This window comes from Odocoileus virginianus, unplaced genomic scaffold, assembly GCF_023699985.2.
Source record: "Odocoileus virginianus isolate 20LAN1187 ecotype Illinois unplaced genomic scaffold, Ovbor_1.2 Unplaced_Contig_15, whole genome shotgun sequence".
In the NCBI taxonomy this organism is placed as follows: domain Eukaryota; kingdom Metazoa; phylum Chordata; class Mammalia; order Artiodactyla; family Cervidae; genus Odocoileus; species Odocoileus virginianus.
The window spans coordinates 166,084-180,963 of NW_027224332.1; the positions used below are offsets into that span (position 1 = coordinate 166,084).

The following is a 14,880-nucleotide window of genomic DNA, read 5'->3' on the forward strand; positions in this document are numbered from 1 at the left end:
ATTGGTCCAGCAACAAGCATAATGTCATGACCAAGTGGCGTTTATCAACAGGAATGCAAGTTCACCTTAAAAAATACAAAATTTAAGTCCACTTTTGTTAACTAAGTAAAAAAGACAAAACAAAAAATTCATCTCAATAGGTTTGGGGAAATTTGGAAGAAAATAATTTCCCATTAATTATGGAAAAACCCTGCAGAAAAACTGGAATAGAGGGAAAGTTCCTCTGTTGATAAAGTACCTCATTAGAGTCTTTGAGTTAGCACTATCTCTGTGGGTGAAACATGGAAACATTTCCCCACTCTATGAACAACAAGGCAAGCTCTCATTGCTTCTATTCAACATTAAGTAGTGGTCTTAGTGAGTGAGATATGGAAGGAAAAAAAAAATAGAGAAAACAGACAAGAATACTGAAAATGAAGAGATAACAATTTCCATGTTCACCAAAAGGATGAGTTTATATGTAGAAAATCTGAATTTTTTTGTAAAAACTATTTATGTTAAAATACATCTGGGATTTGTTTTAATCAGGTATGGTAATACACACAGACACAGAACTGACTGTCATGAAGGAAGAAATTGCTGCTCACAACTGAAACAAGACAAAGGAAAGCATGGGCAGAAGCCTTTATCCTGGTTCTCATGGGAAGGAATGGGTGAGGCAGAATAGGTAGGATTAGTAAGTTTAAGATTTAACTGTTTGAATAATTTCAGCAGGCTCCAGGGCACAGGTATACTGCCCCTGGTCCCTGGTACCTGACCCTGAGATAATCAGGGCAGAGGAACGTTGCCTCCTGGTGAGTAAGAGCCTGATGCAGGGCAGGCAGAGCTCTGGTGTCATTCTTCTCCATAGCAGAAATTATGGGAACTGCTGCTGTGAAACTGGCACATTATGTTATTTCACGTATACAAATTTCAGGGAAAGGAAAAATTGTAGTTACAGAAATCAGAAAAGTACTTTCTTAGGACAATTATGGACCTTGATTGACTGGATTGGACGTAATGGGACTTAAGGGGTAATGATAATGTTCTGTATTTTGATCAGATGGTTGATACATAGGTGTTAGCACTGATCAAAACTCATCACATTGTACAGTTTTAATATATGTACAATTCCCTGTTGTTAAATTTCACCTCAGTAAAAAAAAGAAATTATGTTTCTATATTTTTAAGCATAATTGACATACAACATATTAGTTTCTTGTGTATAATATAATGATTTGATATTTGTATATATTGCAGAATGCTCACCACAATAAGTCTAGTTGACATCCATCCTTATATACAGTTAGAGAATTTCTTTCCTCATGATGAAAACTTTTAAGACTTACTCTCAGCAGCTTTCAGGTATGCAGTACAGTATTACTAAGTATAGTCAACGTGCTGTACAGTAAGTACATGTCCATGACTCATTTCTTTTTTAACTTGAAGTTTATACCTTTTGACTCCTCACATTTTGCTCTCTCTAAACCCCCACCTCTGATAACCACCAGTCTGTTCTTTGTATCTAGGATCTTAGTTTTTGGGGGTTGTTGGGTTTTTTTTTTTAATTCCACATATAAATGATATTATATAGTATTTGTCTTTCTCTGACTTATTTCACTTAGCATAATACCCTCAAGTTTCATCCGTGTTGTTGCTAATGCCAAGATTTCAATCTTTATTATGACCAAATTGTAATCCATTGCATGTGTAGACTCTATTTTCTTTATCCAATCATCCTTCAATGGACACTTAGGTTTTTTCTGTAGCTTGGCCATTATAATTCATGCTGCAGCAAACATGGTCATGCATCTATTTTTGCAAGTTAGTAAATTCATTTTCTGAAGATAAAGACCCAGAAGTGTAATTGCTGGATTGTGAGGTAGTTCTGTTTTAAAATTTTTGAGGAACCTCCACACTGTTTTCCTTAATGGCTGCACCAATTCACATTCCCACCAGTAATGCACCAGGCTTCCCTTTTCTCCACATCCTCATCAGGGCCTGTTACTGTCGACTTTCTGATCATAGCCATTCTAACAGGTGTGTAAAGTGGTATCTCATGGTTTTGATTTGCATTTCCTTGATGATTAGTGATATAGAACATCTTTTCATGTGTCTGTTGGTCATCTGTATGTCTTCTTTGGCAAAATGTTTCTTCAGATCCTCTGCCCACTTTTAATTGCATTGTTTGGGTTTTTTGCTGTCGAGTTGTATGATAGCAACACACATTGCTATTTATATATTAAATTAAGTATTAATATATATGCTTATATAATATAAATTAAATATTTTTATATTTTTAATATTAACCATTTACCAGATATATAATTTGCAGATATTTTCTCCCACTTAGTAGGCTGCTTTTTTGTTTTGTTGAGTTTGGCTTCTGCCCTCATCTTTGGGAAAATTACTTCACTCTGTGGCCCTAGTTTCCTTATCAATAAAATGAAACTGGAAGACTTCTTGTTCTCTAGGGTCCCTGAACAGAAGAACAATGTATAAGAGCTCTGGTAGCACTTTTGGTGCTCAGTATCCACATGTTTAGGGTTTAAAACTTTTTTTTTTCTATCACTTTCAGTAAGAAACACATTGACATGTCAAGAAAATGCACACACACACTACAGTATTATCACCTAGAGAACTCCATGGACAAAGGAACCTGGAGGCTACAGTCCAAGGGATTGAAAGAGTCACATGACTGAGCAACAAACACACACACACACACACACACACACACACACACTTTCTCTCTCAACCACACATGAATTAAATTAATAGATAAAAAATGAATGGATAAATGATTACATATGCACCCTACTTAATAAAAGTAGATAAGTGCTATTTTAATTTTGTGGTGGTATCAGTTCAGTTCAGTTGCTCAGTCGTGTCCGACTCTTTGCGACCCCATGAATCACAGCACGCCAGGCCTCCCTGTCCGATCACCAACTCCCGGAGTTTACTCAAACTCATGTCCATCGAGTTGGTGATGCCATCCAGCCATCTCATCCTCTGTCGTCCCCTTCTCCTCCTGCCCCCAATCCCTCCCAGCATCAGGGTCTTTTCCAATGAGTCAACTCTTCGCATGAGGTAGCCAAAGTACTGGAGTTTCAGCTTCAGCATCAGTCCTTCCAATGAACACCCAGGACTGATCTCCTTTAGGATGGACTGGTTGATCTCCTTGCAGTCCAAGGGACTCTCAATACCAAGAAGTCCAAGGAACTTCTCCAACACCACTGTTCAAAAGCATCAATTCTTCAGTGCTCAGCTTTCTTCACAGTCCAACTCTCACATCCATACATGACCACTGGAAAAACCATAGCCTTGACTGGATGGATCTTTGTTGACAAAGTAATGTCTCTGCTTTTTAATATGCTATCTAGGTTGGTCATAACTTTCCTTCCAAGGAGTAAGCGTCTTTTAATTTCATGGCTGCAATCACCATCTGCAGTGACTTTGGAACCCAAAAAAATAAATCTGACACTGTTTCCCCACCTATTTTGCATGAAGTGATGGGACCAGATGCCATGATCTTAGTTTTCTGAATGTTGAGCTTTAAGCCAACTTTCACTCTCCTCTTTCACTTTCATCAAGAGGCTTTTTAGTTCCTCTTCACTTTCTGCCATAAGGGTGGTGTCATTTGCATATCTGAGGCTATTGATATTTCTCCCGGCAATCTTGATTCCAGCTTGTGCTTCTTCCAGCCCAGCATTTCTCATGATGTACTCTGCATATAGGTTAAATAAGCAAAGTGACAATGTACAGCCTTGATGTACTCCTTTTCCTATTTGGAACCAATCTGTTGTTCCATGTCCAGTTCTAACTGTTGCTTCCTGACCTGCATATAGGTTTCTCAAGAGGCAGGTCAGGTGGTCTGGTATTCCCATCTCTTTCAGAATTTTCCAGTTTACTGTGATCCACACAGTCAAAGGCTTTGGCACTTAGTCAATAAAGCAGAAATAGATGTTTTTCTGGAACTCTCTTGCTTTTTCGATGATCCAGCGGATGTTGGCAATTTGATCTCTGGTTCCTCTGCCTTTTCTAAAACCAGCTTGAACATCTGGAAGTTCACAGTTCACATATTGCTGAAGCCTGGCTTGGAGAATTTTGAGCATTACTTTACTAGCGTGTGAGATGAGTGCAATTGTGCGGTAGTTTGAGCATTCTTTGGGATTGCCTTTCTTTGGGATTGGAATGAAAACTGACCTTTTCCAGTCCTGTGGCCACTGCTGAGTTTTCCAAATTTGCTGGCATATTGAGTGCAGCACTTTCACAGCATCATCTTTCAGGATTTGAAATAGCTCAACTGGAATTCCATCACCTCCACTAGCTTTGTTCGTAGTGATGCTTTCTTTTTTTTTTTTTTCATTTATTTTTATTAGTTGGAGGCTAATTACTTTACAGTATTGTAGTGGGTTTTGTCATACATTGACATGAATCAGCCATGGAGTTACATGTATTCCCCATCCCAATCCCCTCTCCCACCTCCCTCTCCACCCGATTCCTCCATAGTGATGCTTTCTAAGGCCCATTTGACTTCACATTCCAGGATGTCTGGCTCTAGGTGAGTGATCACACCATCGTGATTATGTGGGTCATGAAGATCTTTTTTGTACAGTTCTTCTGTGTATTCTTGCCACTTTTTCTTAATATCTTCTGTGGTGGTATAGATATCGATATATAGATGTATATACAAATCATTCCTAGACTATATGCATTAAAAGACAAATATTTACAACTGCAGATTTAACAAAATTAATTGAATAAATACACGTGCACGCACACACACACACGCACACATGCACACACACACGGTGCTAGATAATGGATTGCTGTTTAATTAAGTCCTGTCTGACTCTTTTGCAGCCCTCAGGACTAAGGACTGTAGCCTGCCAGGCTCCTCTCTGTCCATGGGATTTTCCAGGCAAGAATACTGGAGTGTGGATTGCCATTTCCTTCTCTAGGGGATCTTCCCAGCTCAGATATCAAACCCACATCTCTGGCATCTTTTGCATTGGTAGGCAGATTCTTTACCACTGCATATTGGAAAAGACCAGGTATATGGGTAAAAACAAGCAAATCATTCCTAGACAATACTTAGCAAAAGCCTAGAAAATGTTCACACTTTCAGACTTATAGAAATGTATCCTAAGAAGCAAATCAGAGATTTACAAACACCTATACAGGAAACATCCTTATATATCCAACATTTATCCAATAAGAAACAATTTTTTTGGAATAATAATGATCCATGGATACTGTAAACTAATTGAGTATGTACTCAATAATATTCTTGGGAAATATTTACAGATATAAATTGTGTATCATATTCTTACCTGAAAAAGCAGTTTACTAGGTTTTATATACAATATTATCCTGAGACATAAATATGTGTGCTTCTATATTTTCCAATTTTTCTGAAATTGTTAGTTTATAATTAGGAAAAGAGTAGATTTTGCTTTTTTTTTTTTTTCATTTATTTTCATTAGTTGCTTTAAAATATGATGAAATAACTTGGAAATTTCCCTTGCTGTTACAGATACAGGAGTTACTGAATTGTTGCTCTTTCCTTTTAACCAGCAAAATAAAATAAATAAAACTGAAATCTCACCCAGTAAAGTAAAAAATTGAAGTATTTAGAACCGGGAAGGTCAGTTTTAATCTGGGAAATGATGCCACCTTGTGGTCTTTTTGTATACTGCAATGTATAATCATTTTTAGTATTAATGCAAATTTCAGGGTTAAATTCTGAGATTGTCCTCCACCTTGCACTTTGAGGGGTTCTCTTTCTATTTCATGGTACCTACTTGCAGCAAAGAAGAGTTTTATTTTATAACCATCTTATTTCCTAAACAAAAACAAGTTTGTATTAGCACTACTATAATAACAGGAAATCCTTGAGTTAGCTGACTCCTAATTGAAGTTCCTTCTCAATTGAAACATAATACTAAGTCTGCGGCAGAATGTTTATATTCTTTGGAGAGAAAGGAGTCACTAAGTAAAAATTTTCCCGTTCATTGCCAAGTGAAAAACAAAAGGGCTGAGAGACCCTTTAGAAGCCACACTGACCAGTGGAGCTATTCAGGGGTCCTTGTCCACCAGGGAAGTCTTGTCCAAGCCCAGCCCAGGCCAAATGAGATTCTTGCAGGCACAGTAACCCCAGGCAGGCTTATAGGGCTGGGAGGGGACAGTGGGTGCAGAGAGTCACCTGAGCTGGAGGTCTGAACAGAGTTAACAGGTTATGGAAGTTTCAAGGCAGCTTATTTTTATTTTTTATTGGAAAACAATTGCTTTACAGTGTTGTGTTAATTTTTGCTGTACAACAATATGAATCACCTTATATACATGTATCCCCTTCCTCTTACGCCTCCCTCCCTTTCAACCTCCCTCCCGCAACCCCACCCCTTTAGGTCATCATAGAGCACTGAACTTAGCTCCCTGTGCTGCATAGCAGCTTACCACCAGCTATCTGTTTTAACAATGGTAGTGTATATATGTCAGTGTTCTTCTTCCGATTCGTCCCACCCTCTCCTTCTCCCTATATAGGCAATCTATTTTAAAGCAAAAAGCAAAAAACAGAGAACAAAGTAGGAAAAAAAACAGGAAATAGTTGATAACAATAGACATCTGGCAGAAGATGGCACCAACCTATATTATCTTTCCCTAAAATACATAAGAATAAAAGCAGCTTTTAGAGAATAGTTCTACTGTTATTTGATAAGCTTTCTTTCTTCTTTATTTTATTTTATTTTTTTTTTTTTGATAAGGTTTCATTTTTAAAGGAAAAAAGATATACTGGATTGACAGGGAGTTATCCCTAACAGATGGCCTTGAACAATTTATACTGAAAGATTTAGTGTAGGTAAAGTTCTTGAAACAGTGCCTGGTACACGGTAGCCCTATAGACACATGGTCGCTAACATTATCATTGCATTGCAGGTGGATGCTTTACCATCTGAGCCACCAGGGAAGCCCAGCATTACCACTAGATGTCACTATAGCATTTTTTTTGGTCTACAAGCTGGCTTGTGACAAAAATTTTTTCTGAAGTAGGATAGCAATTTGCTGATGAAAACAAACAAACATCAGCCTTCAGGTGACCATAACAGCACGTGACTCATATCTCCCTGACAAAGGGTGTAAGTATTTCAGAGCTGGTTACAAACTCACTGTGGGCAAGTGGATCCTCCCCTACACATGTGCTCCTTTTTGCTTCCTGTGGTCAGTGTAGCCAGGATTCCATGAAAGAAAGTCCACGTTTTCCTCCTCTGACAGTCAGAACCATGGGTGCCCATCTCTGGAGGCACAGACCCCTCTGCAGAGGCAGACGTGACAAGGGGAGGCAGAGTGATGGAGAGATGCCTAAGGGCCAGTCCTGTGTCCTTGTCCCTTCCTGGCAGTCCTCAGTCTGGCTTCACTCCTTTTCCTACTCTGTAGCTCAGTCGGGAAGCATCTTGGCTGCAAAATGTTCAGTATGTATAAAAGTCATGTTGAAAAAAAAACATGCAGAGAACTCCCATTTTAAAGAAAACATGCAAACATGTATATGTTCACAAAGAAAAATGTGGGAATGAATTGTCTCCCCCAATTTTTAACCAGGTGGTGAAATTATAAGTGATTTTTCTTTTCCTTTTCTTTCTTTTTTAAAAGGATCTGATATTTTGACCCTGTCAACACAGAGCATGTATTAGTTTAGAAAGAAGCAGGAGAAAAGAATTTGGAAAGAATGGTTTGATTTTTTAAAGACTGAAGAGTTTCTGCACATGTACTTACCAGTCTTAAATATCTCATTATTTGTCATAGAAATGATCTTTATCAAGATTAAATATTGTAGTCATAATGCAAAGCAGAAAGCCCATCTATGTGTTGAAAGGGCATGTATAAAGACATGGCTGGCATAAATCAGAGTGGGTCTAAGAAAAGGTTGATTTTCAGGTTCTTGAAATGCCTATCCTTTTGAAAATGGTCCCTTTAACATCTTGCTTATTTGGGGACACTGGGGCCCTTCTGATAAAGAGCTAAGTGTAGTCAGTTTTGATAAACACCAGCACCTGAGCAACCACACACTATCAAGATACAGGATAATTCCATTCCCCTGAAAATTTCCCTCACCCCCTTTCCAGGTAATGCCTATCCTTGGAAGAAATCACTGCTCTGGTTTTTAGCTCTATCCATTAGTTTTAGCTCTTCTAGAACTTCATAGAAGTAGACATTCTTGAATGATGAAGTTGACTTTTTGCAAACAACAGACTTTAAAAGACTTTAAGATTATCTTTACAGACAGTTGAAAATCCTTCATTTTCAGAAATCTACCTAGTGTACTGTGAAATTAGTTTCATAATTCAAATATCATATATGTTTATATACAATATGATATTATACCTCTTTAGGAGAAATAAATGGTCACTTGGAAGTCTGGGTGTGGCTTGCATCTGTTTCTCTTTAAGGAAACACTTCAAATAAGATCAAGTTTAAATTAATATTATAGGAAATTGAGCATTTTCCTTGTAAGAATAAAAAACAATAATAAATAGAACATACAAGGATGTCTTACAGGATTTAAGGGATTTTCTTAGGTACAAAAACCCTCTCTGAAGGTTTATTTAAACTTTCTTTCATTTGTTCATCCTTGTGTTTTATTCAGTAAATATTTATTGGACAATTACTGCATACACCAGGGTCTGAACTAGGAATTAAGGAAAATTTTCAGGAAAAAAAAAAGGTCATCAGGACATTATTCTCTAGTCAAGAATAAAATGCATATTCTCAGAGAGTTGTATGATACTGAATAATGAGTATCCTAAAAATGGTAGAAAGATCTGTAGAAATCTGAAAGGGATAAAAAATACCCTGTTATGAGAATCAAGAAAAATTAATGGAAAAGTTGATATTTGAACTAAGCTTTGAAGACTGGGCAGAGCCAACTAAATATCACAAGGCTTCCAAAAACAATTTCAACTATCTCCAACTGGTCTTGAATTTGAGAGTAAGAAATAATTCTCAATGGCAGTTTTCTTAAATGCCTCAGCTGTCCTTGTTCCCACTCCTTTGCTATGTAACTTTACAGTGCCCTCCCCCGCACCCTGTGATTTTGGGCTTGCCCCAGTGGTTTTCTTTGGCTGATGAGAAATTATATGTGATGCAAGTAGAATGGGGGTAGTTAGGCAGAATTTATAGGGCACAGTCAACCTCCTCATTAAAGAATGGAACAGCAAATCCAAACTTGAAAGCATTTGATGTAGTTGACCTCGCATCAGCTCCAGGAGAAAGCTGAGAGTAGAACTCTCAAAAATTAACCACTTACTAGGCCACAAAGAATATGTTAATTGACCACCAAAAGCAAAATTGTTATTCAGGCAACATCCACTGATCACGATGCAATGAAGTCAGAATTCATTTTTTTAAATTTAACCAAAAAAAATTTTTAAATCTACCCACCAGTTGATAGTACTGTTCAAAAAACACCTTCTAAATAATTATGTGTGATAAGATTCTAAAATTAAAATCCCAACTATTTGCAAATGAATCTCAATAAATGCCCGATATTTATCAGTATATAAATTGTTGTTTTGCATGTAATCACTGAATTATAAGCAAGAAAAGAAATAAACTCACTAACCAACTTCAGGTCTTCCCTGGTAGCTCAGATGGTAAAGAATCTGCCTGCATTGTAGGAGACCAGGTTCGATCCCTGGGTTGGGAAGATCCCCTGGAGAAGGAATGGCAACTCACTCCAGTATTCTTGCCTGGAGAATTCCATGAACAGAGGAGCCTGGCAGGCTATAGTCCATGGGGTTGCAGAGTTGGACACAACTGAGTGACTAACAACCAACTTCAACAATCAGAAAATAAGAATGCCAAGATAAACCCAAAGAAATATGGTAGACAGAACTGATGTGAATAGTTACCCATCAACTGTAATATAAACACATATACATGCTGCATAAAATATTACAAAAATACTTTTATACAAACTCTAAGGGAAGATAGACAAATATGCAGCTTCCAGGATCCAAGAGATAAAGAGTGGAATACAGAATTGGCCTGTAAGCCGAAGGACTGCTGCTGCTGCTGCTGCTGAGTCGCTTCAGTCGTGTCCAACTCTGCGCGACCCCATAGATGGGAGCCCACCAGGCTCCCCCATCCCTGGGATTCTCCAAGCAAGAACACTAGAGTGGGTTGCCATTTCCTTCTCCAGTGCATGAAAGTGAAAAGTGAAAGTGAAGTTGCTCAGTCGTGTCTGACTCAGCGACCCCATGGACTGCAGCCCACCAGGCCCGTCCATCCACTGGATTTTCCAGGCAAGAGTACTGGAGTGGGGTGCCATTGCCTTCTCCGAAGCCCAAGGACAGGACAGAATTATAGCCTCAAAATGGGGCATTAAGTTTTGAAACAACTACATAAAACCTAGGTGTCTACAAGACTACTTCATTTTATTAATAAAGGATTAAAAGAGCTCCATCCACCAATGTAGGGAAGTGCAGAAGTTCACTGTCAGTCCTTGGGCAAAGTCAAGTCCTTGGTTCAGTCACTGCCTTGGGCAGGGAGAAAAACGTCACCTGGGAGAAATCAGGGCCACAGATCTACATCATACAAGGGGTGAGGGCTATGTTTTCTTTTCCTTGTTGGTTATTTATTTTAAATAAAGCAGTGTGTACAGCTATTTTTAAATTTTTTATTGAAATATAGTTGATTTACAGTGTTGTGTTAATTTCTGCTATACAGCAAAGTGATTCAGTTATATATATGTGTGTACATATATACATATATATATATATACATAATGCTCTTTTTATATACTTTTCCATTATGGTTTAATCATAGGATATTGAATATAGTTCTCTGTACTATACAGTAGGACCTTGCTGTTTTATCCATTCCATGTATATTAACTTACATCTGCTAACCCCAACCTCTCAGTCTGTCCCTCTTCCAATCCCTTCCCCCTTGGCAATCACAAGTCTGTCCTCTATGTCCTTGAGTCTGTTTCTGATTCATAAATAGATTCATTTGTCTTTTTTTTTTCCAGCTGCACCACACAGCTTGCAGGATCTTTGTTCCCCAACCAGGAATTGAACCCATGTCCCCTGCAGTGGGAGTGCAGAGTTCTCACCACTGGACTGCCAGCGAATTCCCTGTCATATTTTAGATTCTACATAAAAGTGATATTATATTTCTCTTTCTGATTTACTTCACTTAATATGATAATCTGTAGGTTCATCCACGTTGCTACAAATGGCATTATTTTGTTTTTTTATGGCTGAGTAGTAGTCCGTGTGTGTGTATATACCACATCTTCTTTATCCATTCATCTGTTGATGGACATTTAGGTTGTTCCCATGTCTTGGCTATTGTGAATAGTGCTGCTATGAACAGAGGTGTATGTATCTTTTTGGAGAATGAGTTTTGTCTGGGTAATGCTGGTAATGCTGAGTTTTGTCCAGCATTACTGGATCATATGGTAATTCTATTTTTAGTTTTCTGAGGAAACTCCATACTGTTTTCCAAAGTGGCTGCACCAACTTACATTCCCACCAACAGTGTAGGAGGGTTCCCTTTTCTCCATATCCTCTCCAGCATTTGTTATTTATTTGTAGACTTTCTAATGACGGTCATTCTGACTGGTGTGAGGAGGTACCTCATTGTACTTTTGATTTGCACTTTTCCAATAATTGGCATCTTTTCATTTGAAAATTCTGAGAAAAAGTAAAAATTTGTTTTATAATTCACTTTAAAAATTTATCTTTTGATCAAATCCATTTAGAATTAAAATCATTACCTAAATATTTATAGGGATGTAAAATGTAACAGACAAGTTTCCCTAATTTGTTACCTCTTCTCTGAATGTAGCAATTATAAACCAGTGATAACAGTGATTCCAAAGAAATAAAGCCAAAAAGATATCTTTAATTTTACTCATAAATAGGATTCCTTGGGCTTGATTTTTATAGCCACAATTGACAGTAAAGTATTAATACATAGTATGTTATTTGTGAAGATGTACTAATACGGCAAACAGAATCATAAAAACTTAAGTAGCATTAAGTTAAAAAGCTCAAAACCAAAACTAAGTTTTGAAATAAAGAGTATAGAATTTAAAACTAGAAGCACTTATTTAATGTTTTGAATATAAATATTGCATTTCAGGCTTTTCATAATGTATTACTTCAAAGTTCTAAGACTAAACAAATCAAATTGCTAAGACATTACTGAAAAATTCCATCAAACATGTTTGCCTGGAAATGTTCAAGTGACCACTTTCACTATACCTCCCAATACATTCAGGATCTGTCTCATAATACAGAATGACTCACTGAATAATAAAGCTAATGAACTATTTTTCATGGCAATTTGACCAAGTGACGGAAGACAAGTCCTGGTTTGAGAATACCTTTTCATACAGATGAAGCAGGGAACATGTTTCAATATCACAGAATGAATACATCTGTTACCCTTGCCCCATAAACTAAAATCTGGAAACTAAAGTAACAGTAAAATGATTAAAGTCATTAAAATCTCAAAATAGAGAACACAGGAAATAACACACGGTTTCAGTAGCTGAAAAATAACCACATGAATGGTAATATTCTTAAGAGGGTGGATAACAAGTTCATGAAATTCAGATTGGGATAGTTTATCAGGCAACCAAGTAAAAATGTGAAGTAGGCAGCTGGAAGCGAGTTCAGGATAAAGATTCTGGCTGGAGATATAAATCTGAGTCACCACTACAAAGTTGGTATTTAATACATGTGCTGTGCTTAGTCACTTAGTTGTGTTCAACTCTTTATGATCTCATGGACTATAGCCTGCTTCTGTATATGGTGATGCTCCAGGGAAGAATACTGGAGTGGGTTGCCATGTCCCCCTCCAGGAGATATTCTCAACCCAGGGATTGAAACCAGGTCTCCCACATTGCAGGCCCACCAGGGAAACCCTATTTAATACATAGCTGGGATTTAAAGCAACAAGGCATCAAGGGAGTCCCAAGTTCTCTCGGGAGATTCTAATGAGTCAAATAAATAGCAAAGAAGACTGAGAAAGAGCCAGAGAAGTAGGAAGAACCAGACAAATGTGTCTGCTAAAAACTTGGAAACCACAGAAACTGGTTAGTGGAAATTAAACATCTATATGAAATGTTTCTGAAAGATCAAGTAAATGATCTTTGAGGTCAGACTCAAAATGACTCAGAGGTCACTGGAGACAAAAAATCTGAACTAAATGGATTCAGGAAAAAAAATGGAAGTGAAACAAGTCAACAGTGAATATAGACTTTTCAAGCAGTTTGCTGTAAAACAAGAAATGGGGCATTTCTGTTGGCTCTAGCTAGGACACACTACACCCATGAAGGGAAAGGATACATGGGCACAGGTGCTGGTAGGTTTACAGATGCAATGGTGCCAACTTTTAGTTCTTTTCCGATTGTTTTTTTCTGTGAGAACAAGGGAGCAAGACCAGAGGGAGGAAGTATCAGAAATATGAGGACAGAGACAAACTCAAATGAAATAATCATTTGAGATGAATGTTAAGAGAATGGAGTAAGAAGCAACCAACCAATGCTATGATGATAATTTGTCAGAGCCTGGTGAACATTTCCACTTTAAAGAAAATCCACTGTTGTCTGTTCTTTACTTTGGCTGAATAGTCTCTCAAAACAGTTTTTCTTCTGAGTCCTACCTAGCTTCCATTGCCCTAAAGCAAAGAGCATCTGATCTACATTGGAATATACATGGCACCAAAAGTAACAACCTACACAGAAATGTGTGCTTCAGGCAGCATTAAGTATTTCTCTTCTTCAGTTTCATTTAGGGCCTAAATGATTCCCAGCTTGCCCTCTATGCTCCTCTGTTATGGATCCTGTGTTACTTATATTCCTAAGTCTTATTTTAACCCCTCCCTGTTATAATTTCAGGGTCTCTTCTCTCTTTTTCTGTCCCTGTTTTGCATGGTACCCTGCCACTTCCAATTTCTAGAACCAATTTCTTTTGTCAAGAACCTGTAATTTCTTCCAAAGCCGTCTCTGCATTGACCCAGTGCCCAGTGGAAATCTTTATATATATGACATATGTGTAAAGTACTGATAAATCAAAATGGCAGTCAAGACTTTTGACGTTATTTCACCTGAGCCCTTATTTATCTGAAAAAATAATCTGATGAGATCATCTTGTAACAAATATTTATTTGGCAAACCATTTTATAGAAATAGACCCTAACAATCAAACCGTTTCTTATTTAAACAATGGACAGTATCATCCCAGTCTTTCCCCCATCCAAAATCTACTCCATAACTGAAGTACCAAAACCCCATAAACTGTACTGCTAAAAAGGAGGGTGGGGGAAAAACATTAAACTTCCACAGGAAGACTGTATAAATCTGGCAGTGGTTAGTACACATCAGCCTGTACCCAAGAGTACTACCGAACCTGAAAAATTAACTGAAAATCTAAATTTACTCTTAATATATGTATTTGCTCTTAATAAGGTTCAAAAATTATGCAATGGTACAGTTATATTATGTAAACCGATATAATCAAAGTAGAGTGAAAAATGTGGATTTTAACACCAATACAGATCACTAGATGTGAACAAGAATTTTTTGAAGACATTCTATTAAAACAAACATTCAGAACTAGAATCTTCAGAATTTTCTAGTATCTTGAAAATCCCCATCTTCTCTTTAACTGGTCCTGAGGCATTCATTTGATCTAAGAGAAAAATATATAAACAGGTATTTTTAAAAAAAAAGTGTAAGAACTTACAAAGAAATCTCCTCTTATTAAAACGAGAACTGGCCTCCAGGGAACAAACTAAAACACGTTTGCTAATCAAAATCACTTCTGCTGAATTTAAGATATACCTAGCAATAAACACCGCCAATGTGAATTATATTCTCAGATATATATATAC

The 14,880-nt window shown here is 37.4% G+C and overlaps 1 protein-coding gene across 2 annotated transcripts in view; it reads right to left on the reverse strand.

Moving 5' to 3' along the window:
* Positions 1-14,137: 14,137 nt before the first annotated feature.
* HELLS (helicase, lymphoid specific) overlaps positions 14,138-14,880 on the reverse strand; it is a 38,396-nt gene continuing 37,653 nt past the window's right edge. For both annotated transcript variants that reach the window (XM_070464114.1, XM_020912867.2), the window contains one exon: positions 14,138-14,678. In XM_070464114.1, coding sequence (XP_070320215.1) covers positions 14,584-14,678 — 95 coding nt within the window. In that variant the 3' untranslated portion in view covers positions 14,138-14,583. The remainder of the gene's footprint in view (positions 14,679-14,880) is intronic.